Below are 27040 nucleotides of genomic sequence, written 5' to 3'. Positions count from 1 at the left end.
AGCATATCTTTTCATTGAAAGCTGATGAGCATTCCCTATGAGGCTTCCAAAGGAAACATTTTGTGGGTCACAAAACACCTTCCATCCTAACCACACAGTTTTTATAAGAATCAAATAGCTTTACCTAAAATTCAAGTATAGTGTTCAGTGAATAATCAACACTTAAAAATGGGCACATCCAAGGAAAGAGACACTTAGTTTATCATTTCTCTTGTAACTATTACAAAATTTAGGACAATTTTAAAGCACAATGAAATTATATGATCGTACAACAGCTTGGTGATTTATAACTGTGTTCCTTATAATCCTAGGTAACCTGCCATTCAGTCTTCACTCTTTTTTTTTTTTTTTTTTTTTTTTTTTTTTGAGACGGAGTCTTGCTCTGTCCCCCTGGCTGGAGGGCAATGACGCGATCTCGGCTCACTGCAAGCTCCACTGCCTCCCGGGTTCCCGCCATTCTCCTGCCTCAGCCTCCCGAGTAGCTGGGACAGTCTTCACTCTTTATTTTCACATCTCTTTCAGATCAAGATTCTGTGAAACTAGATGCTCATTTTTTTTTCAAACATATCTATTTCTTTCTAATGACCAAGAAGGGGGAATCATCTTAAAGGAGGAGGAATACATTTGAATTAATCGGCTACTTAGGTAACTGAACAAGTAAGCCAAGGTATTGTAATTGAACATTTAGGGCTTGTATTAAGTAAAATAATCTTGCTATAAATGTGGCTTAAAAATTAGAGATTTAATGTCTTGCATGTAAAAAGTCTAGAGATAAGAGATATCCCAGGGTTGATTCAGAAGCTCAATGATGTCATGAAGAATCCATTTTGCGTTTTTGGGGATGGCATTCATGCAACCACCCAGTACCAAAGGATGGGCTGCCAGTTCCAGGTGTCATATGCAGACATAATGATCGTTTGCTAAAATGGATAGTGCTTCCCCTGTGTATCTCTTTTCATTAGAGTTTCTCTGGAAGCCTGCCAGATTTCCCCTTTCATTGATCAGAATTCTATCCCATTTTTACTACCAAACTGGCATGAGGAATGAAATGATGATAATACGCTTAGAGCAGTAGTGATTCTCTCCCCAGGGATGGGGGACAATTTAACTAAAGTTTATTCTGCCAATAAGGAAGAGGTAAAGGAAGTAATCATTGAAATACCCTCTAATAGTTTCTACACTACACCTTTGGAGTCAGGGGAAAGTTGACTTAAATCCTGACTTCATACCTTTACAACTCTTTATATAAGTACTTCTCTTTTTATTGGGAGAAAAAATATACATATGGATATTGAGTCAATATGATATAGGTATTTTAAATAGGTCTGTGTTGTCGGGAATGTGTAATTTATGCAAAAATACCTAGCACAGAGCCTGATACACGGCAGAACCCAATAAATAGTATTTAAAACTGTTTGCGTGTTTTTTGTTTTGTTTTGTTTCCATTTCTAGGCCCTCCTCATTTCTTGAGTTCCCACAACAAAGCCCAATACCTTTCTGAGGAGTACGGCCTAAAATGAATTCTCTCTGCAAAATTCTCAATTCTAAAAAGTATTTTACTTGATATTTTCCTATTTCATTATGCATATATCACTGACTATTAGGGTTGTCAAATACTAGTTTGACAGGGTATCATGCACCCTGATTATAACACACATAAATTTTCCTTATAAGTCCATAAATCAAATCAGCATATCAAATACCATCAATTATTTTAAGAATAAAATGAAAGAGAAAAAAAAAGCCCCTAGCAGAACATGAAAGTTCCTGTGGCCTGTTTCTACGTTTCATCCTCTTTCTTTGCACCTCTCTGACATCTTTATGCTTTAATCACTCTAAATAAATTGTCCAAATTACATCCTGGGATTATTTCCTTCAAAACTATTGTTGCAGTTTCCCCTATCTGGAACATCCTCCACATCACTCTTCATCTAATTCTTATCATCTTCGTAACTCATTTCAGAAACTGTCTTACCCAGAAGAGTTTTCCAAACTTTAGTTATACTAAGTTATTCCAGAGTAACTTGCTTACCATTTACCATAAAATTTGGAAAGTATCTATTTTTGCATCTGTCTTCCTCACTAGATTCTTTAATATACTCCTGATACCTTCACTGGTATGGAAGTAGCTATGCAATAAGTGTGTGCTGAATGAAATGAAATAAATTAATTTGTTTTGTATACTCAGCACTCTAAAATGGAATACTAAAGACAAATCTCCTAATGTGATAATAAAAAATAGCATTAACAAGTTACCACCTTTATAAAAAATACAGTAACATTTCACAAGCATTTACAGTTAGCGAAATGTCATGCTAAATACCTTATACATATTTTTCAATTTAGCCATCAGAACAGTCCTGAAAAGTAAAAGCATCTTCCCCATTTTAAACATGAGAGTGAGACACAAAGAAGTTAATTAAGTTTTCAAAGACCATACAGCTAGCAAGTCCCAAATCTGAAACTTGAACTCAGGTTTGTCGACTCTAAAGTGTATGTTTTAGTTACTATACTCCAAAATAGAGACGATTTTCCACATGCTACTTTATTTTTTACCCATTTTTAATAAGAAGTCGTCTTAGAAAGCTCCAAGTCAACTAAATTTCGTAACAAAACAAAACAAAAAACTGCTTCTATAGACAGGAGAAGACATGATAGCATTTTGTTCCAATTCACTTTTTTCTCACTGTATTTAAATTCTTGTTTGCTCACTATCAACAGTAACTGTGTCAATGCATTGCCTGAAATTGTTAAAAAAAAAAAAAAATGCTTTCCTGCACTGTGATAAAAACTTCCCAAAAAACTATTGTCAACGTATTACCTTAAACAAAATGCCCAATTTTTCACATGTAAAATGGTACTTTTCTCCTTCCCCCTTAAAAGTAGAATGTCAATGATTACATTTGTTACAAAGAAAGTTGACAAGGTGCTTAAAAGTAATGATATAAATGTCTATAAAAGTTACACTTTATTGTTTAAATATTATCCTGTATTTACATAATTTTTCAGCATTATTCAAATGCATTAGTTGTCATATATACCCATGAAATATTATATACATATATCAACTCTAGTAATGTGTGTTAAAATAAATTCATTGCTAGGCTGGGCACGGTGGATCATGCCTGTAATCCCAGCACTTTGGGAGGCTGAGGCGGGTGGATCACGAGGTCAAGAGATCGAGACCATCCTGGCCAACATGGTGAAACCCCATCTCTACTAAAAATACAAAAATTAGCTGGGCATGGTGGCATGCACCTGCAATCCCAGCTAATCAGGAGGCTGAGGCAAGAGAATCTTTTGAATCCAGGAGGCAGAGGTTGCAGTGAGCGGAGATCACACCACTGCACTCCAGCCTGATGACAGAGCAAGACTCCATCTCAATCAATCTATCAATCAATCAATTCATTGCTACATTGAGAAGTAAACTGATGCAAAAGGAAAAACAACAGAACAGGGAGAAAGCAGCAACATGGAGTCAGTCACAAATACATATTATTGCAAACATTTTATTATTTTGAAAGATTAAGTTTCCTGTATGAAGGAAAAATGTGAAAATATGTTTAAAAGGAGTATATAATATTTAATTTCTAAATGTAGTCATAAACATTCCCTGATTTATATAATAGGAAATATAAAATGATAAAATAGAAGTGACTGCAACTTCATAAATGTCAAAATCTGAGTATGAAGGAAAGGAAAGCTGAAACGCTTTTGGTTATGTGTGCATATGGCTCAGTGCTTTGACTCCACACTGACCACAGAGATTACTTATTAGGGTGAAAGTATTAGTTGATGCAAAAACATTTTCAATATCAATTCATCACTATACAGTTAAATTATTATATTTAGCAATTCATATGTGACAGCAGGTTGAATTTTTAAAAATTCTTAATCCTCACATAACTGGTTTGTAGTCCACAGATTAATTGAACATTCAAGTTTACAAATTTGAGGAAAAAGGAAAGAAAATCTTTTTATTTCCTTTTCAGTACTAAATTTTAAAAAGATATAATAAACTTAGAAAATATAAATGTTTTAATAGAATCTCAGAATTCATGCTATCATATATAACAATACTATAAAACAGATATTTTAATTCAATTAAATTAGAGTTAACTCACAGTATATATAATTCTTCAGACTACTACATCTGAGAAATAACATTTACATTTCACATATCTCTATATGAAGATAAAAAATAAAAAAGATCCACTTGTATATTGATATTCAAATTATTCATTGATATTTGTATTCACCTAAGAAAACCTAAATTTTTAAAAAATTGAAAAAAAATGTTGAAATCAATTGTTAAATGGGTAGTAGCAGAGCAAATTAGTGCAAACTTTATTCAGGGTAATGAACCATTAAATACCAAACACTTAAATTCTTAGTTTTTGACCTTGCAAATATTTATTCTGAGGAAATCATAATTATGTGTAAAGATATAACTAAAAAGAGTTCTCTCCAGCTTTTTAAAACATAAAAGAGCAATTAAAAATGAAAAATAAAACAACAAAAGCATACAGGGCAACATTAAAGGAAGTAAATAAACTGATTTCATATAATTCTAAAAATTGTATCACTAAATATGTTAGTCCAAATAAGAATTTCAGAAATTAAAATATGTTTGGGGTATAAAATATGTACAAAACTTGGTTGTTAAACATAATAGAAAGCATATCATTTTTGTAAGAAGTACTGTAGACACACACAGACACATATACTCATGTGCACATCAAGAAAGTATTTACAAACACCTGCAAAATGTTATTAGTGCAAAGTGTTAGTAGTGATTTCTAGGTGATAAGATTACAAATAATATCTTCATTTTTACGTATATGTATTTATCAATATTTCTGAAATGAATATATTAATAATCACATAAAATTTACCTATTAAATGTACAAAATAAATCCAGTGTAAGAACTCTAAAGTGAGCTATTATTTCTCCTACATTTGTATGGAGTAATTGTTTGGGCAGTAGAAAAATGTCAGACAACATGAGTTCCAGTCTCTGCCACTGACTGGCAACCTATTCTTAGGCAAATAACATCTCCAAATCTTACACTTATTTTCTGTAAAATAAGATAACTGGAAAAGATGATCATATTAAGAGCTCTTCCAGCAAACAGTCCCATGTCTCATATATATTAGAAACAGAGCTAACATTAAAATGTATTTAACAAAGTGACAAAATAATCTGCAATCTCATTAGAGTGTGTTGAATTCATATGTTTATGTTTAAAATCGCCCAGATGTTGTGGATAAAGAGTTGTTGCTGGTGGTGTTTTGTGAATAGCAAATGTATTAAACTGTATAGTCTTGATGTGCCATATAGATTCAAATAATTGAACTAAGAAGCAGGGCCAAATATTCTTGCTCTTTGTCTTTGTACATCAGGCTGTCTGATTTCACTGCTATGCAAGGCCTGTGAGATATTGAACAAATGAATGTCTAGGCAGAATGTGTTGAATGTCTAGGCAGAATGAACTGAATTTCACTGAACTATGTTTGCATGACTTCCACAAATTTCAAAGTGAGATAACTCTTAGTAAAGGCTTTAATTTCAGGCCCACAATCACCACAAAAGTTTTCTATATTCTCTCCACAACGTCTGTTCAAAGCCTTAGAATAAAATAAGAGTTTGTGAATTACAGTTCAAATTTGAAATTACGAAACATTTTGAAATTTTCATTGAGAAAGAATTTAAAGATATTAACTTTGATTTGCTCTACAGCATATTGCTTATTCTTCCTTTTTATATCCAACATTTCAATGTTTACAGGTAATGGCCTGTGTTAGAAAGAGTAGACAGCAATGTGAAGCAGATGGTATTGTCTTATCCTGAATTACAGAAGTTTAAACATACATTGCCATCCTTGTCCAGAAATGGTATTTGTAATGACTGCATCTTTATATTCAATCGGTAAAACCTTTTCAGTACAATATTTGGCCAACTGATGAGTCATTAATAGAAAATTATATAGAACTAAGGGACATGGCAAAAGACTGCTTACTACATTCCCACTACACCATTATTAACAATGACTATCTCAATACTTAAGAGTACAAGGGTTATTTACAATGTGTTGAGTGGTAAGTTCAATATAGTACAAATAGTCAGTTTAAACTCCCCCTTGTTAGCGTGAGAGTGACTGCATTCCAAGGTTGCTCTTTTCTTTCATTCTCTTCTTTCTTCTTCTCCCTCCAGCCATGGAATTAGAGTTCAGTTATTTCTGCATGGATGCAAGGTGAATGAGGCTGTCACTTCTCCTTGCAGTGCTAGTTATTACAGGTCACTGACACAATACAGCTATTTTTTAATGAAAAAAAAATGTTATATAGCATTATCTCACTTACTTGGGTATCTGAAAGGAATGTGTGGAGTGTTATTTATTTATACTGAAATCTGCAAACTGAGAGGCATCATCTTGCTTTCAGGGGCCTCCTGCTGGCAAAGTGAGCAACCTTGTTATTATAAGAATTAAAATCCTGTACACTGTATGAAAGAAAACACATCACCATCCTTCAGAGTAAAGTTGTGCTGATTTTCAACCTGTAAAAATACATTATTCTAATATAGAAAAACTTAGAAAACTTCAAAGTGTTATTAATATCACCTGTTGAGGCTACCTAGTATTCATTGCTCTCAGCTACAAGATACATATTTATAGTTTCTGATGAAAATGTCAATAAATCTATTTAATGTGACTATAAATCAGTCTAAAACACTGTAAGCTAATTGATAAGGAACTGATTTTTCTAGATAAGCACATATCAACTTGCAGTTTTCAAGGGACATAGACAGTTTATACATAGAAAAATAACCTTGCAAAACATAATTCTAACAATTGTCTCTGATCTCAATCATGAGAGTAATTAGTTCTTCCTTCATAAAGCCTTCACTGCAAATTATATTCAAGAATGAATGTTATGTCTCAGTTACAAATTATATAATTTAATCTCAAAATTTCCCAAGACCCATTTAAAAATCTTGGGAAATAATGGAACACTTAATAACGTCAGGGTTATTAAACATCCTTCAATATTTGCATACTTGTAAAAACTATATAGCATAGCAAAAGGTACTAACAGAATTGCCATGATGCATGAAACCACTGAGAATCAAAATATTTGTGTACAGATTAACCATTTATGGTACCAGAAGCCCCTATTAGAAAAAATTTTGATCTTTTTCTGTGAAGATCAATCTTGACAATCTACTTCCACTTAATAATTTCCAAAGAGTTTAGAAAATAGAAAGCCCAAGTTGTTAAATGCACTTAGTTAGAGTTTAAATATGGGAAGGGGAGGGGAGGAATAAGTACTGTGTTGAGATAATATCTGCTAACACACTATCTCCATCCAATATCTAACTCCTTCTGAACAAACAGTGATTCCAGGGAGAAAGCAGGGCAGAGAGTAAATGTTAGGTCTTGGGACCTGAATAGTTGCATGTCAGGCAATAATCCTAGAGAAGATTTCTTTGTCCTGAGACTACTCCAAATAGGGATTACAGGCAAAAAGGGCAGCTGTTATATCATCTACCTGAAAAAAAAAAATGTTATATGGGACTACTACTAATGCCATCCTGTGTGTACCCAGAATCATATGCACTGGTGCTCCTAATCAAGACTTCTGATTGGGAAGAATGCAAAACTTACAAAACCTAAACTGCTTTTCTACACTCTTTTCTCAAAGCACAAATAAATCCAGAGAGGCTTACTAGCCTTCTGAGAAATAGAATGTAGTATAGATCTCAATTGTCCCTGAATTGTTTCTTAAAAGTAAAACAAATTCTATTTAATTGGAATGCTTAAAATATCTTATTACCACTAGAAAAGTGAGAGACATGATTCAACTTTGAGTTACAAGTTTTATATTAATATAAATACACTAAAATTTAATCAAGCAATGTCTACAATTTCCCAATTATCTTCCTGGAAAAATTGCAAATCATCATATTCTTTTTCAAGAATTATTGATGGCTACAGAGGTCTGAGTAATATTAAAGTTACTGTACAAAATGATAAAGGATAAATAAAATGGCTGTGGGGCATGAACACAGGGAGGGGAACATCACACACTGGGACCTGTCAGGAGGTGGAGGGCTAGAGGAGGGATAGCATTAGGAGAAATATCTAATGTAGATGACTATTCAGCCATTAAGAAAATGATGAAATTGTTTCACTTGGGGCAACCTGGGTGAATCTGTTGCACATTATGTTAAGAGAAATAACTTAGGCACAGAAAGATAAATACACATGAAGGAGCTAAAACAATGAGCTCATAAAAGTGGAGAGTAGAATTTTGGTTATTGGAGGCTGGGAAGGATAAGGCAGAGGAGAATATAGAGAGACGTTGGTTAAAGAATGCAAAATTACAGCTAGATAGGAATAAAGCTCTAGTGTTCTGTAGCAATGCAGAGTAAATATGTTTAATAATTTATTATATATTTTCAAAAAGCTAAAAGAGAAAATTTTGAGTATTCACAATTCAAGGAAATGATAAATGTTTGACTTGATGGATAGGTTAATTATTCTAATTTAATTATTATACAATGTATGCATATACTGAAAAATCACTCTGTATCCCATAAATATGGACAATTATTATTTGTGATCAATCATTGGTTAAAAAGAATGTCCTAGTCATGCTAAATAATATAATAAATGGAGGAAAATCAGTTGTATTGATTTTAATTATAGTTTAATATTCCAATTTATCAGTTTGCAGTAAAGTAAAAAGTTGAGTTGAAACTACATGAAATCTTGATCCCATTCTAGTTCAATGCCTGCATCTAAAACACACTTAAAATTTAAAAGGTTATTTGCATGTAACAATTATTTTATTGAGTTACTATCCTTGCATGTAAAGATTTTGTTAATTCAACTGCTACATTAAAAGGTTTTTATGGTTTGTCCCACAAACTGATGGAAATCTAATCACACATCCCCACTGCCCATATTGTTCTGGAGCACCACCTGTCAGCTGAATAAGATAATGACGTGGTGGAGCTTGCACACAAAATTTCTACCTATCTCTCAGTCTAAAAATAATAGCCTTCATTTTTAAATTTGTTTTTACGTTTTGCAAAAATGAAAAGTTCACAGCATCCTTGAAAGTTTCCACATCGGTTGATAGGAGAAATAACTTTTTAGAAATTCTAATCCACTAACTGTAGGGAGTTTGAGGTTGTTGCAAAAAAGCAAGCAGTCAACTATAGAAGAGCAGAAATTGCCCTTGCCATTAGCGATACCTTTTTTAAGCATGTATGGTTTTGTGGCACACCAATGTTAATTACCAAGTGGACACCACTGGCATAGCTCTGTGAATTTAAAAGTTTATGATGTCATGCATAGCCTTTACCTAATTCCCTAATAAATGTGAAAAACCATAATATAGGGAAAACATTTAATAATCACAACAATTTACAGATTATCTTCTATGTGACAAATTCTGTCAGTATTTGTATATAGATGTGGAGGATTCTGCTCTAGCATGCAGAAATTTTTTGAAAAATACATTTGGTCATACATTATTTTAGTTGTGTCCTATCTTGAAAAGTTCAAATGCCTATAAAATGTAACATAAAAAGTTATCTCATGAATTTGATTAAAAACCATTTTCTCTTGAAGGCACTTTAAAAAACAATAAGGATGAAAGGACAGAGGATTTGAGTTTGCCAGGTAAACATAAATCTTTGGAACAAAACTGTCTCTCTAAGCTCTTTTTTTAATACCAAAACTATAAAAACAGAATATGAAGAAAAAAAGGATTTGAGAAAACTGCCCCTCAGAGAGAGCCAAATTCTTCCCTAAACAGTCTACTTAGAGTGCTCATGACAGTCCATGTGTACAATAATTCTATAAACCATTATTATATCACCTGTTTATATTCATAGGACACACAAAACTCAAGTTCAAATTATGAAAAAGAGAAAGTTCATGCTCTTTTCATATTTAATGTTCTCTAACTTTAAATTTATGATGCTTCCTTTTTTGCTTTTAACTGCCCTAGTTCTCTCCTACTACTACTATAGCATACAAAATACAATTAACATTTATTGAGCACTTACTATGTGCCCGATGCTATTTTATATGCATTTATAAGCATTTTGTTTAACCGTCACAATGATGAGATTAATATTAATATTCAATTCCCTTTACAGATGGGATGATTGAAGTTCAAAAAGATTAAGTAATTTGCCTATACTCACATGGCTGATTCAAACCTGCACTATTTAAATTCTTAGATTCCTCTATATTACTCCTTGCAATATTTTACTTCACATTTTCAATTTCAAAGAGTTACTGCAATGGTTACTTGATTTGAGGTATTATAAATGTAGTGAAACCACAATTTAAAAATAGAAGAGTGGCATATATTGTTAATATACTTGATCCCGTTTCCATATTTGATATATTCACAAATATTCGTGGTTATTTAGTATTATTATGAGTATCAAGCAAAATCATTGTTAATGGCCTAAAATACTTAAGAAATTCACCTATGTTACCAGCATATTTCTTAGGAGTTTTCATTTATCGTCATATATAAAATGTTGATATTTAGACTGTGAATTTAACAGGAGCCTAGGCATTGCTGATCAGCCACCTGCACAAGTGTGGCCCTTTGCAAGTTACTTAATCTCTCTAAGCTTCTGTTTCCTTGTCTGTAAAATAAGGATGGTAGTGTCCATATTGTTAAGATCAGGTGAGATATTGTATGAGAAGTGCTTAGCACACTTCCTGGTACAGCTGGCCTCTTAATAAGTATTAGATGTTATGATTTCTTGGCTTTTTACCAATGAAGAGTTAATTTTTGATATACAGAAGTTTATAACAATTAAGATAGGAAAAGCACATTAAATTATTTAAAGCAATAAGTAAAACGTTGAATAGCTTGAGTCGGAGACACTGTGACATATCCAAGAGGAGATATCCAGCAGGCAGTAAGGTTTAGAGCTCTGTATAGGAGTAAGAGCTTAGAAATAATCTACACAGAAGTAAGACAGGGGAGGGCATCTGGACAGTAAGAAAAAGATGAAGAGGACCACAGCCAGACAGAAGCATTGGATAGACTTACTTTTTGTTGAGTGCATTATCTTTATTTATTGCCTCCTTAAAAATAGACAACTGAAATCTAAGTCTAATATACACCCAATAATAGCCAAATTGATTGTTAGACAATTGCCTCTGTTGAGAAATAGCTGTGTGATTTGTCCAATGATGTAATTGAGTCTCATTTTCTTTATCTATGACAGAGGATTAAGACCATCTACCATGCAGGTTTAAGGAGGCACCAGAGGTAATGCATAAAAGTACCAGCACAGGGCTTGGAGCCTCCTGGCATTAAAGTGGACATAGACTGTAGAAAGTGAGGAGAGGTGGTAGATCAGAAAGCCTAAAACAGAAGGTAGGATATCACAGAAATGCAGTATTCATATAGGGGAACGAAAAACAATGTTAAAAGAATGGCCACAAATGGAAAAAGCAAAACATTTTATTTAGAAGGTTTATAGTGTAGATCCAAAAGTGGTAGTAAAAGAGATTGAAATGTCAAAGATCTTAAACTATTTCCAAAGCTGACTAATAAAGATCTACTTTATTTGTAATTAGGTCAGGCATGCATATGTACATCTATCTTTTTATCTCCTTTTGATTTTCAATTCCCCTAGGAAAGGGCTTCTCTTTTGCTGTTATTTCTTAACATTTTATCTCCCGGCCACAAATGCAGGCCCAGTTTTCTAAATTCCTGCTGCTCCTAACTATGGCCCCACCTTCTTATATATTTCTCCTTCCAGTTTAGTTAAATCAGTATTTAGTTATAAACACCTGCTGGCATAAACTGAGGCACAAAATGTATATAATTTAAGTTTGCATGCTTATATTCTCTATTGTTTTTTAAATTGAGAATGATTAATTGGTGATAGTATAATGAACCAGAAGTGTGAATATTTAATATGAAGACTGTTAAGGAAAAAGCAAAATATTTATTTAAGAATGACAATTTTTTTAAAAATCCTTCACAAATCTACTAATCTATGAAGAGCAGGTAGGATGATGAGGAGCAGATGGGGCGGGAATCTTAGCTTCAGAGACTTGAAGGATGGGTTTAATCTGCTCTAATTTTTAGAGGCTATGAAAAGATACTTGGGCACAGTGTGCTTATGACAGGTTCTCAGAAATCACAGAACTCAATCCTCACCCCCAACATTGTGGACCAGTTGTTCCTCAGCTGCCTCACTCATTTCTTACCATCATAGAAGAGGTTAGATCAGAGCTTACCACCCCACACATGAAGGAACTCACTAACTCCTGGGACAGACCATTCCAACTTTGGTTAGCACTAACTATGAGAAACTCCGTGATAGTGTTTAACTGAAATCTGATGCCTTACAATTTCAAACAGCTGTTAATGTTTCTGTTCTCCAAGGCTGTACAGAACATTGCTAATCCCTCTTGTATGTAATAGTCCTCCGTAGCTATTGAAGACAGTTATCATGTCCCCTTCCCAAGACTCCTCTTTTCCAGGCCTGGCATATCTCCTTATGTCTTTAATCATTCTTCAAATTAAATAGTATGCTATTATTCTGTTGTAATATGAAATTTAAAAAAAAAACACGTCAAAATCTAAGTTACCAAAACTATAATAAAGCTGACGTTCACAGTTTCTATAATATTGTATTTTAACTTTGTAAAAACAAAAGTTTTCATTTTAATTTTTTCCTCTCCTTATCTACCACAAATGAAAAGAGATGTAGTGACCTCCAGGGACAGTCCCATATCTAATACACACACCTGCTGCAGCAGCTAATACCTTGCCAGATAACCATTCATTCTGACTAATCATATGAGCACGCGATATAGTTATTACCACATAGACGATGGTCATCACATATTCAAACTATCGTGAGTACTTGCAGCCCAATTTATAGATATAAATGACCCATCAGCACTCATACTCACTCTTGGAAAAATGTATAGCATTTGCTTTAAATGTGGACAGAATGCCCCTGACCACATACTAAATTACATGGGTGATTTTCGGCCTCACTCATGTGATTTTCTCCTAGGCTACTTCAATATGTGGGCAGTGGCATCCTGTCTATCGTGTTTATGTCATTTTTTTTAACTTCAATATCTATGCTGTGATACACTTATCTCGGAAAAATGCATTTCTCAAACTGGCTAATACTTAATTGTGGCAAAGTTACTCTGACACTGTTCATATTTCTATTATTTTAAAACACTTATGGAAAAATTGTTATTATATGTAACAGTAATATTTACAGTATTTAGTGACTGTAATGTCAAAGGCACATTAGAATGGAACATAGCATATGCCAGAGAAGATATCTGAAGATCCATTATTGTGTCATGCATTAATTCTTTGCCTGTTTGATTGGGTTAAGTCAGAGAAAGGGGTTCCAGGGAAGGTACCAGGGAAACTCAATTATGTAAAACAGCATTTCAATGTTTTAACCATTAGTAAAATTGTAAGAAATGCACTACTTGAATATTAATCCTGGTATGGGATATACTTTGTTTATCATATACTACACAAGGTTTATGGAAATCTGAAAATGTCAAAAAGAGGCTCCATATTCCTAGCAGAAAGAAAAAAATAAACAGTAAAGTTATTTTTTCTATATATTTGAGTACAAAGGCATTGGAAAACATTTGACCTTGACTGGTTATAAACTCAAAGATGTCTTCAAGTTTAAAGCATCCATGTGCTATCAGCACATGTACAATTACTGAAAACCTTAATCAACAGACAAGCTATCTGAAAAAAATTAACCTTGAAATAACCACTGGAAATATGATGAGATGAACAATTCATGAATGAGAATTATTCTCTACAGTGAACTTGATTATGGAGAATATAGTCTGAAGTCATGACAAATCCTTAACAGATATATAAATAACATTACAACTCTGAATACTCTACAATTCACTGTGCTACAAAAGGCTGTTAGGAAGGCATCTTGACATTTCCTAATACAGATATTATTGTACAAATTCCAGGTTTTCTCTAGAACCACATTTCCACAAATATTACACATCTGGTGAACATTTTCTCACACAAGTTTAACCTCATTAAGAAATTTCACTAAAGTTTACTCTGTTAGATAACACTTTTTCCAAAGACCAAGGTTCTGAGTTTTGTTTTAAGCAACTTCCTGATTATTACAGTGGATTCTATTCTGTTGGCTCATCTGGCAGGTGAATGACTACTTTCAGAATATGAAATTCTACCAGATTCAAATCACAAAATTATCATAAAATAATGAGATTTCTTACTGACTCACAAGTAGTAAAAAATCTTGAATACCAAAAGTCCACTATATATGTCCTTGAAACAAAACTATTTTTGATATTTTGACATATAGGCATTTTATTTTCTGCAGATCTGGAACAATTGAAATGTTTTTGGTTCTGCTTTTTTTCCTTATTAATAAATCTGCCTTCACAGAGCTCATCCTGCCAGTAAGAAATATGTTACTTACAGAAATTTATTTTTATGTAGCCTATAAATATTGAGTGAAAGCTGTTAAACTGTGGGAGACAAACTTCATCTGTACCTCTCAAAGAGTGACTGAGTCCATTTGTAGGAGTGAAATAGCATGTATCAGATCTAAATTTGCCAAACAAAATTAGCTGCATGCCATTCTATTTGTCTTATCTTTTTCTCTGGCTCATGGTGTGCTAATTCTGGCCACAAGCAATACAGTAAGAACAGAAAAAAAAAAAAAAAAAAACAATGAATGCCCCTTTCACCAACAGTTGCATAAAATGTTTTGTCTATTTCAATTTATCTTGAAGCTTTTTATACTTTCAATTTTCATCCTGTATTTAGAAGAAAGAAAAGGGCCACTAAAGAATTATATCTGAATACCAATCACTTCCATTTCCATTAATTCCAAGTACGTTTTTAAAGGTTTCAATATATCACCAGGGACAATGGGCTGCTAAATTTGAAGTTAACAACTGGGAAATATTATTAACTGTTTAGTTGATATTTTTTAAAACTGTGACTTGAAATACTAATCTTTTTATTGTTTCTTAAATGTGTTAACATATTAGTTAAAAATATTACTAAAGATCTACACTCTCTATTGATTTTAACTGAAATGCATTGTTTCATTCATGGCTAGTAATAATATCTATTCTAGTTAAAAATTTTAAAATGACATTAAAATAGTTTAGGTAGCGAAACATTAGTGGATGTTAATTGTTTCCTCACCTATATTTATCAGTGTTAGCGCAACTGCTTTGCTAGTTGCAAAGCTGTATTACCAGAGTAAATATGTATTTGTAAACTGTATGGGAACTAAAAATTAGGAATAGAGCCATTTTCTTATTTTAAAAAATGGTCACATTTAACTTAGCCTGAGAGTAAAAGTCAAAAGTCAAAAGTAAAAGTTTTATCCACGCTAAATAACAAATGATTAAAAATCCAGTGAGTCCAGTAAGCTATATTTCAAGGGGTAGGACCTTAATAATATAGCTCTTGTATATTCATACTGGCAGGGTTCCTTTAAATTACATCCAACCATTATAAACTATAGTACTGTGTAAGAGACAGTACTAAAAATAAACCATCTTAAAAACATGATGTCAAGAAAATAGATCTATACCTGGATTAGGCACACTCATATTTAAAGAGAAAATATTCTAAAAATTATATAGTACATTATTTCATCCAAAGATATACCCAGATAGTGATTTTACACTACATAATATTAAGTTGGTGCAAAAGTAATTGTGATTTTTGCCACTACTTTTGCACCAACCTAATCATTTTCTTCTCAAAGCAATGCATTCTTCCTAATAACAGACACTAACTACGTGCACTAGAAAAAAATTCAAAAAATTGTATTATGACACCCAGAATTCACAGTTAATGGAAGAGCAATATTACTAAAATGTATAATTTTCAACAATAGGCAGATTTACCACAAAGTTTCTAAAACAGCTTCAGCTTCAGAACCCATCTATTGTACTGGTGCTTCACAAGACCTTGCACTTAATTTGTATTTCTATTTCAATATTGTTTTTAAAGAGGTTCCCCAAATTATATAAATGCAGATCCCCAAATCTTGCATATGCCCCTGATTCGAAGTTTTCTCAAGATAAGGCTTATATGACAAAGAAAGAAATCTGGAGAATACAATGGAGGAGAAACTACAGAGTAACCTAAAGTAGAACTCCTTAACTGACAGATTTATTAGACAAGTTTCTTCATGTGGCTATAGGGAAAGCAAAAAGAGCTGCTGACCTGAAGGCAGAAGATCTGGCATGCTAAGTATCCCTTTCTTGCACAGTGGGCAGGTAGAGTGGAAAAACCACAGCTTTGAGAAGCATAACTAGCCTCTGTCACCGTGAGAAAGGCATGCAAGAGTCTGAGAAGCAGAAGGCAGAGCCAGGCTCTCAGGACAGGACAGGCACGTAACTGGACCACAATAGTGCACCAGTTAGGTTTCACCCTTACATACTACTTTATATCTCTAGTCCCTCATTTACAAAACAGGAGCAATAATCCCTGTCTCAAACTTTCTTCTCATGGATTCTTAAAGTGAAAAAAGTCAGGAAAGTTCTAAAAGAATTTCAGACAAGTTTCTAATATCTCCATTTCCAATTTTTTCATTAATAGATTACTCAGCAGACTGTGAGGTAATTTTAAAAGTTACATTAACTCTTTTAGGCAAATATAAAATTAAGGTACAATTAGTGCACCCTAGTGGCCTAGAAATATTGACAGTTCCTTAGAATCTGGTAACCTGAAAAAATGTCTAGAAGTGCATTTTCCCTGGTAGACTCTGACTCTATAAATAATATAATCATTTCAACCATTTGCAGAACGTAGAGTGAAATCACCTAAAAGAGCAACTAAGAGAATCCCCATCACCTCTCAGTTCAGTTATACTGCAAGTGCTTCCTTTATAGGCTCCTTTTAAAATGGTAAGCATGTCTAGTTGTCTATTTTAAGATATTGAGAAATCTTAGTTATAACAAAGTTGTATTATCACATATATCTAGGAATAGAAAATGCCAGATTCTATCTGGAACCCTTTTTCATGAAATACTTATTAACATTTCCCTGAAGGCAAATATTCCTCCCAAGAGTCTGCAAAATCACTTAATAACATATTTTTATACTGTGTTTTATTGGCCTCATCTATTCTTCTTTAAAAGAAAAAGCTGGCATCTTGAGCTTCTTATATTTCCTCTTCAGTTCCTAACATGGTCCTGAAATACACTGGTGGATCAGGGCATTCTTATTGCTTAAATTGATTAAATGTTTTAATGGCAGATAAGAAATAGCAAAATAGCCATTAATATTAAAATACTGAATTATAAAATATTTACATGTTTAAAAATGGTATCCACATTCCACATATATTTAACTTGCCAAAAATAAAACCAACAGAAATTGTACCATAGTATGGGTAGACTCTAAAAATGGGCATAGGGATGAATGATAGCATCTTAGAAACACTCCACTTGAAGAAAAACCCTAGGAAGCTCAAGAAAGCAACTAAAGAAATTTGTAGGGTAAACATGTCCAACATCTATTATTAAGAATTTTATAATTGTTATTAGAACGGCTTACTTTGTGCACTATATGGTTTAATTACAAATAATAAGCATCCATGATGAGCTTAAATTGTTCCTGCAAATGTATGCTATTCATTCATGTAAAAAAATATTTTTAAAGAGCTTATATGTATGCGGCACCACATTAGTCTCTGCAGAGGATAAAAACTTTGGTACTTAAAAAGTCAAAACTATTGGTTGGTTTGATTAAATGCCAGATAAGTGATATCGAGAAGGACTACTGGCTAGGGTAGTCAGTGAAGGAAGATGTAACAAAGAGGTATAATTTAAAGTAAAACTTAAAAGATTCAAAAGTTTGGCCAGGTAGAAGCACCAAGTAAGTCACAAATTCCAGGAAAAGGGATCAGCAAAAGTAAGGACAATAAGCAAGGCAGAGTCATGAGATACTGACTAGGTTAGTCTGATTTTTAGACAGAATACATGTTAACAGACTCTATGATGGATTTAAAAGGAAATAGAAGACAGTTTTAGCAGGCTTTGAAATTACAAAAGGGATCCATGAAAAGTTTTAGAATAAAAACTAAGATAATATTAGAAATGGTAATCTGACAGTGACAAGAAGGAGATTTTAGAGGTACGAGCGCATGAAAGAAGACGACTCATAAAGAGGATCTTGCAATAACCCTGCCTGATTTCTAAGGACCAGATGATGCTTACAAAAATCTTGGGGAGTAGATTTTAACATACCTATGCAGTCAACTTTCCTTTAAAACAAACTTATTTAAGTGCTCTGTTCTAGACAAAATTACCAGACAAAAGGAATTCCTGAAAATGAAAGTATGTGTATAAAATAAATATTATTCTGTTGTATTTTTATGTGGCTTTCATAGGTCCCTATAGAAACTCATATTCTCACATTCTTTATGCCCACAGAGAAGCACAGGAAATAATGACAAAGATTTCAGTAAGAGTTTGCCTACAGCAAAATAGTCACTGCCACCCATGATCTCTATTAGGCATCCCCTTGATAGTAATGGGGACCCATCCTGAAATAGAAGACTGTGCCACTTATTGCTCAAGTCACAGCTATACTTGATATAGTCACAGAGCCTGGAGAATCTGTCATCAATTTTTTTTTCAGTCCTAACCAGCCATGAGATAACCCCAGCAGAGGAGAGAAAACAAGCACATGCACTTTTTGAAAGCAGGTTTACCATCCCCACTTGTATTCGAAAGATTAACACGTGGATATCCACCTATACTAGAAGCACATGGGACCAGGCGTAAGTAAAGGTCAGCAGAGCAGTAAAGATGTAGCAGGTGAAACCGATTGTTTACAAGCCTAATCATTTTGGAAAACAAGAGTGTTTATTGCACCATTCACTTTCTTCTAACACATTTAAACTATGTTTCAAATGAAATATATTATAAATCTTCATTCGGTCTTGAGTCCTTTTAGTTTAACGCTCAGGACTCAAACTGGATCTTGCATATTCCTATTGGTGTTTAGTACGCTTCAGTAACCCCTACAATATTGGAAATAATGTGATTAATAGTAATGATCCTGAGTTACTTCTCATAGGAGAGGTTTAATGATATTGCACAGGAAGTTTCTTGGTGTTCATGTTAATCTTTTACGGGGGTCCACTTTCATCTCCAGTTTCTAACAGGAAGTGACTCTTCCTGCCAAAACAAGTTTCGAACCTCCCTTCTGTCACCCGGGCCCATAAGAATGCTTATCATGCCCAAGAAGGCTGAGGCACAGGAGGGAACTCAGCTACAACCAGACAGCATTAAGGTTAGGTCAAAAATAGTGCAAGGTCACAAGGCCCAGAGGTAGCATCTTACAGAACCCAACTAGAGGGAGGCAAAGGTGCTATGGAAATAAATTTATAGTCAGCACTTAAAGCTTTGCTTATGCACTTGCTCAAAGAATAGAACTGTCTTAGGGCCATTATGAAACAGCATGGTCCAACCAAGACAGTAAAAATGATAACCTTAGGTCCAAGGACGGGCCTAGATGAATCTGACGTATTCCCATGGATTTCCTGGTTAAAGGTCTCCACCAACTAATTGGTGATGAGGAACCCACTGTTGATCCTTTACAATCCATCTTATTTCAGCATTCATAGTATTTATTTTTAAAATGGAAAAAATAACCATTTTCTGCTTATTGGACATCTTCATAAAGCCCAGGTTTAAAAAAAAGAAAAGAAAAGAAACTCTTAAAAGTGCTATTATATACAGATAGTACTGTGGGCTCCTGTGTGACTTTTAGGGAATTCAAGATTCTATGTTTCCGTAGACCTAACCAGGTAAAGAAATCCTCTTATAGAACTATGTCTTTAAAAAGTGGCTTTATTTGTTCATATGCCATAACTTATCAATGCAATCAATGATTACTCTCCAAATATAAATTAAAGATGATCATGAGGATCCCACTGTCTTTCTTTTAGAAAGAACTACATAATATGATAATTAGGAGCGTAGATCCAATCCATTTGTCTTCATTTCAGTTTCTCAATTCTCTTTAATGCAACATAACCTTTTGTTTCTTTATTTTTTTATGTGTCAGTGGTTTTTCAAATACTTTGATGTATGCTACAGAAAATGATATTGGTGTCAGGAGCTGCCACTAGCTTATATTATCTAACTTCCTTGTGCTGTCAGTTTCCTTACCTAAAAAATAAGATGACTGGATTACATCAGTGGTTTCTAGTGCTGGACTTCTATGACACCAGTGCAGGAGAGTAGAGGCAACAGTGGAAGGAAAGTGAGGGAATGTCAATGGCAGGGGACTCAAAGCTGGCTTCTCCCTGCAGCTTAACTACACAGCTCTCTTTTTATTTTACCCTTTCACCTGTTTTAGAAACAAGGGCTATGCCTATGACTTGACTTGGAACAACAACAACAAAAAGAGATCCACTTGCAAAAATAATTAAAAACCAATGTTTTTTTTCTAAAAATTTTAAACTTTCCATTTCTAATTAATTGAATTATTAAAAACATTCAAAATGCTAATAGCTTAGGCATGACTTTTAGCTACACTAATAAAGGTAAGGAGACTGAGATAGAAGCAAGTATTCTAATCCAAGATCACATAACAAATGATTGTATGAGCAGAACCTAAACCTCCTTTTATTTTAGTGCTTTATTTGCTAGCATCACACAATAGCAGGGCTGTTGCTGTACTACCCACAGCTAAGGCATGCACTATTCCTATCAAACTCTATGTGGCTGCTGCCCCCTGGAGTTGTGCAAAGTGACAGGCCTGCAGAACAATTCAAAATGAAAATAACTCTAAAACAATTATTACATGCTATATAGCCTCTTTAGAATTTGTTACCAAAACATCCACATATTTCAACTTCATATTGTAAAAGGGGACAGCTTTCCTCTCTTGAAGAGTTTGTACAAATATAAAGCACTAGATTAAGTATCAAATGTGAAAACAAGGAAGTGGCCTTAAAGCTTGATTACAGAATTAGAAAATCGGGCAATTTATTTAACAAATATTTCAGAATCACCAACAACTCAGAAAAAAAGAGACCATAGAACAATTCTGAAAATAATATTTTGGGGAAATTGCCCTCAAATACAAATGCCTTTGAGTTAATAACCTCTTTATTTCATTAGACAGGTACTCTTTTGACAGAGACAGTTTGCTAGAAAGTTTACATTATGTTTCTTAATATAGGTATACACGTTTTAGATTACATGTGCAATTTAAATTACATCTATAAAAACAATTTACTGGAATGTATCTCAATATTAAAGACTTTAAAGTCATTTTCACAAAACTGTACAGTGCAGAAATAGTGCATTACATGCATTTCTCTCTCAGGCAGAGAAGCCAAGTCACAAAGAGATGCAGTGAGTTGCTGAAGGTATTAAGAAACTCGAGGAACTGTCCCTGGAAGGTAGAAATCCTGATTTAAACCATGTGACTATGTCCCGTGTCCCATTTAACCGCAAAACAGGTAATTAAAGTCTCCCTCAAATTATGTTGAAGACATACAGTTTCAGGAAACATTGACCTATAATTTTTTCATAAAAAGGGATTATTTTTCATTATAAACTGAAAACTCCAGTCAATAGCTATATTAGAAATCATAAAAAGTAGGGTTTTAACTCTGACTGCCAATATTTATAATACTTCAGAAAATGAGTATTAGATAAAACATGTAATTTGGTTCCATATGGTAAAATGTAACATAATAGAGCATCTCTAAAATGATATAACCTGGAGAAAAGTTGTTAATATGATTAAATTTTACCCTGCACAGGATACTCAGTAGATCACTGTAAAAGATAACAGTGGAATCTGCTTGATAATTAATTTCTGTAGAACAGCTGTAGGCTTGAACCTATAAAAACTAATTTCAGTATAAATATTAGCATCTCTACAAAGCAGCGTCTCTCAAAACTGGTAAAATTAAACAGAGCAAGTACCAACAAGTTTGCAGGTATCAGAAAATCCGTTTTGATCATTTATTTCATTTATGTTTTAGGCACTTACAAACTACACATGGATATCCAACAGCAGCAGAACACTATAATATAAAGCCAGAACTTCTGGTTATTTTTAAGAACATGTTAACTTTTCCTAATAACCAGCTTGATATAATACAAAAATAATACCACTTTAAAGCATTGCAATGTTTAAGCCATCCTAATTCAATTTATTGTCTAAAATATGCACTGTGCATAGCTATTAATCTCAAGGTGGCTCTAATCAAGCTTCAGAGAGTACTTAGAAATAGCACAATTCATTGCCTCACTAGCATTTTTTAAATGGCAGTGGTCCACCTTCTTTCCTTGGTCAAGAGTGGAAAAGAAAGAAAGAAAAAGGGTAAGAGGGACTTCTCTGTGGAAAGGTTTGGCCTTGGAGTCAAGGCTTTTAAGATGTGCCAGTGATCTTGGATCGATGCCTTTTTATTTTCTTTCAGGAATAAATCTGAGCAATGGAATGGCTTGCGATTGTCTGGCCAACCAGCCATATCAGATTTATCAGAAAGAATGAAAACTGGCTCAGAGGACTCCTGCAGTGGTTGAGTGGCAGGTTACTGGGAAAGACATACACAAAAACAATGTACTTAGTGGTGGAAAGGAAAACATATATTAACACATGTAAACTCAATAAATACTAAGATGTAAAGAGAGAATCTATAGTAACAGAAAGGGTGAATGCATAAGACAGATGATAAATAGTACTTCTATTTAAAAACCAAAGGGATGAAAGCTCATGAATACTAAATATTTGAATCCACTTTGAGGAGGAAATATGATTTTCCATCAAATAAATGCAAACTCTAAAAATCAGCCAATGCAAACTTACTGTGCTCAGGTTAGAATAAAAAATGCATAAATCTTCCACAAAGTTCATGCTCTGATAAATATTCTAATGTAATTTCTTAATTAAGACACATTTCCAGTGACTAAATGAAAATATATATATAAAGCAGTAAGTGCCTTGATTTTCAACAAAATTTCACTTTCTATGCATACATGATTAAAATAAATAAAAGCAGTTGAGTTTAACAGCAAAAAAAAAAAGGAATACTGATATAACCGGAGTCATTTCATCACAACAGAACATTTATAGTATTTCCAAGCAATTTGCAGTTATACTAATAGATATTTATTTATTTAGACACATTGTCAAGAAAAAAATAACACCTTCTAAAAAGCCCCCATATATATGAGAATTTCAAATTAAAAAGAAAACAGTGTACCCATAGATGTGCTTACAGTAAACACCTGTAAGAAAGAGAATTGATGCTTTTTTGAAAATACATTTAACACCATTTTCATGAATTAACTTTTATTAACATTTTTCTTCTCAAATGAAAAATAACCCCACGATGTTGGAGATATAATGATGTATCTTAAACATGTAAGAAAGCTATATGTACTTTTATAGAATGAAAAGCAAGACTGAGTTACCTGCAAAAAAGAAATGAGAACTGAACTTGTTCATTTATCTACTAAGGTATATAAGAGTACCACCTCAATACTACTATATATTTTCTTCAATACAAAGGTAATATTGATAATTTTCCATTATACAAGGAAGACATAAATTTTAGAATTATTCCTTTGGTTAGCAAAGGCTTTATAATTGCCATATAAAGGGACTTTGGCTATAATATGTCTAGATATAATATATCTAAAAATGCATAACTGAAAATGAGACAACGTCCTTTAGAATTTCTAAAAAATCACCTTCTCTAAAGATGAATTTTTTCCAAGCAAAAGAAAAAAAAGGTCCTCTTCTGTTACAATTATTTTAAAAAATATCTTGAAGATCTATACAACAGTATCCCCCTCCCTATATTTTTATTCTGTTCACATAGAGCAGTAAATAAGGTGCATTCCTTCTGCTTCTTAAGAAATTAGCATTTCAAAAATATGCCACTTTCCCCTGAACTCCAAGCGTGTCTAATAATGCGAGAAGCAGATTGTCTTCCCTCGTTTCCTTAATTTGTTTCATCTAAAAGCAATTCACTCAACATCTTGTCGCCCTCTGGCAGCTTAGTTTACTTATCCGCACTTAATTTCTCATTTGGACCAAAACAAACTCCTCTAAACTGCTACTGACTGCTAACCGCGAGAGGGGAGACGCGCAATATGTATTTAGTTGGGAACACACAGCCACACACATACATAGGCACGAACACACACAGCCTCACTCATACCCCAGACAGTAACTTGTTTTTATAATAGCACACTGCATTAAAACCAGCTGAACTTTCCCTGCCAGGTGCGGCAGGGTGGGGGTGGGGGAGAATGAAGAAAGAAGTCCCCGGGGCATTTACAGTTTCCATTGGATCACCTTAGTATGCGTGTTGCAATTATACCAGGGATGCACCCGAGAGTTTTTCTTTGTACGGCCCTTTCATCTGGATCACTTTGTGTTTTGAACAAGTGAGACTCGCCTTTGTGCCCCCAGAATTTCAAGTACAGAGTCACACACGGAACAATGGCACGCTAATCCTCGCGCTCTAAATGGGCTCACTTGTGGGTCTGACAATTCGCCCAACGAAACGAGAAGAGATGAGCGAGGGCGCGAGCTGGTGTCGCCTGAGACGAGGAAGAGGACAGCTGCAGAACTAATTTGGATTACATTCCTTGCAGAAATTCTGAAAAGGGCTTTTCGGCATAGCTCAACCCGGAGCCGCACAGTTAATACCAAATTGCTGCGGACTCGGAGCGGGGTCCCTCAGCGGCAGAGGCTGAACCAGCCAGCCCCCAGTAGGTCGCCTCGTAGAAATTCCTCTCGGCTAAGCCTGCATGTCGGTCGCCACTGCCTTTGAATGGGTCAATGTGTATAATCAACCCATTGAGGGAAAATATGAAGGGACTCGAAGTGGGGAGGGAGATAAAAAGAGATGTATCTAAGAGGCCGCTTGGAATGTCAAGTCCGTGTTGGTGTGATTCCGGGGGTGGCTGGAGCGCGGGACCTGGTATGCGTGAAGAATTTCGGAGTAATTGGGAGGGTGCAAACAGCCAGCACAAAACGCCGCACATGTGCCATTCGAAGGTCATTTTGAAAGCCTCGATGATTGTAACTTGTTGTTTACTAGGCAAAGGAGGCGGCGGCGGCGGGGGCGGAGCGGGAAAACTACAGCTTGCTGTTTCCTTGGTGAGGTCAGAAGGACACCCTCCGGGGGCCTAAAGCGCTCCCTATCGCCACTCCCGGGGGCTTTATCACCTCAAGCTACTTCCCACGCTCCAGTCACCATCCCCGAATGGTTTCAGAAATCTCCCTGGCTCTCCAAAAGGCACCCCTTGGCCGCATCAGACACCGGTCCTCCTCAGACCTCTCCCGTCCCACTTTCATCCCCAGGAAACTCAAGTGTCAGAAACTTTGAGCTTCCTTGCACTGCAGGTGCTGTCATTAGTCCTGCAAGCCTTGGCGCTCCAACCCCGCCGCGCTGCCTCTCGGGGTCAATTAGCCCTTTGCCTGCCCAGGTACCTGGGGCTCGAGCTCTCCAGCAAGCAGTGGCCGCGCACCCGCCGCCGCCGCTTGCGCCTCGGGTGGATCCAGTGACCCGCAGGCTCGGCAGCCCGGCCAGGCAGTAAACAGACAAGTTTGAAGGACTCCGGCCAATAGCAAGTTGAACTACAGGAAGAACTCTTCCAGGAGCCAAACACGGCAACCGACGGGAAGGCCCGGCTTCTGGCTCGAGTGTGCCAAGCCTTTTTTTTTTTTTTTTTTTTTTTTTAAGAGGTCATGCAGGCGAGCAAGCGCCCCTCAAGTCAATGGGGCGAGGGCTCCGGGAAGCCGGCCGAAGAGGCCCAGAGCTCCAGACCCCGGACCGAGGCGCACCCGCCCGCTGCACTCTTGCTGCCCGGGCTGGGTACGAGTCGCGTCTGACCCCACAAGGCTTGGGCGACTGGGGGCGCAGCGGCCGCCGGCAGCACACACAGGTGCAAAGCCCGGGTCTCTGAGCGCCACTCTCCACCGCCCTTCAGGCTTGGCGCGGGAGAGGCCCAGCCAGCACCTCCCCAGGACCCCGGCCCTCCGCGGCCCCGGCGGTGCGGGTTCCTCCCTCGAGGGACCAGACAGGGACAGGAGAGTCTCCTCTGACTGGGGATTTGGGTCTCCCATGTCCCGAACAACAGGCGCCACCAGAAGGGATCCCGCTTAGGCTCCCACACAAAACGCTCGGGAAAGAAAAACAGGGGGTTAAGGAGAGAAAAAAGAGGGGCTCAGAGTGATTTCTTCACGATAAAGCACAGGCACACATACAGGGTAAGTTTCAAATGGAAAGAGGGGCGACCGAGAGCCCAGGGAAGAAGTCCCGGTCGAGCGGTCCCTCCACGCCTCCCGGGATGGGTGAAGAGGGCGGGGGAGCCACTCAAGGCAGCCCCGCCGGCGGCGGCAGGTTCGGCGACCGGAGCGCCAGAAGTAACCCACCTGACTGAGAATCGCTGGGCTGGACGGTCCCCGCCGCCACGAGAAGGCTCACCCAGACCCAAAGTCCTGTCGCCGGCTTCATTTTTTGGAAGTCTCAGATCCCGTGCTGACAATTACATGTCCAAATGGCATATCCCCCTTTCGGGCACGCGGAGGAGATCCCCCAGCCGGGCGCGCGTGGGGGCGCGAGGGGGGCGGGCGCGGCGCGCGCGGTGTAGCGACTCCCAGGGCAGGCGACCGAGTCCGCGCCCGCGGGTCCAGGGCCGGGGCCCGAAGAGGGGGCGAGTGTGCGTGTGTTGGAGTGTGCTCGGTGTGTGCGCGTGGCGGTCCGGGCCGAACTGTGCAGTTATTTCCCCGCGTGAGCCTTCGCTTGCTCGCTGCCTCCTCACTTTCTCTCTCTCTCACTGGTTGGTCAACAATAAAAAAGGAAGGGGGGCGAAAGGTTTCCAAAAAAAGTTGATTGCAAAGAGGCGGTAGGTTTCCGGCCTCTCCCCGCAGCCGGGCTGTGTTCTGCTCCTTCTTCAGTTTCCTTGCACCTCCAGTCCAA

General features: G+C 36.0%; 1 protein-coding gene across 5 annotated transcripts in view; it reads right to left on the bottom strand.

Moving 5' to 3' along the window:
• Positions 1-26585, bottom strand: part of ERBB4 (erb-b2 receptor tyrosine kinase 4) — a 1170744-nt gene extending 1144159 nt beyond the window's left edge. For all 5 annotated transcript variants that reach the window (XM_050751368.1, XM_050751370.1, XM_050751367.1 and 2 more), the window contains exon 1: positions 26494-26585. In XM_050751368.1, coding sequence (XP_050607325.1) covers positions 26494-26575 — 82 coding nt within the window. In that variant the 5' untranslated portion in view covers positions 26576-26585. The remainder of the gene's footprint in view (positions 1-26493) is intronic.
• Between the last annotated feature and the right edge of the window lie 455 nt (positions 26586-27040).

This window comes from Macaca thibetana, chromosome 12, assembly GCF_024542745.1.
Source record: "Macaca thibetana thibetana isolate TM-01 chromosome 12, ASM2454274v1, whole genome shotgun sequence".
Classification (NCBI taxonomy): Eukaryota; Metazoa; Chordata; class Mammalia; order Primates; family Cercopithecidae; genus Macaca; species Macaca thibetana.
The sequence above is the reverse complement of the archived record's forward strand: the minus strand, read 5'-3'. Positions and strand labels throughout refer to the sequence as shown.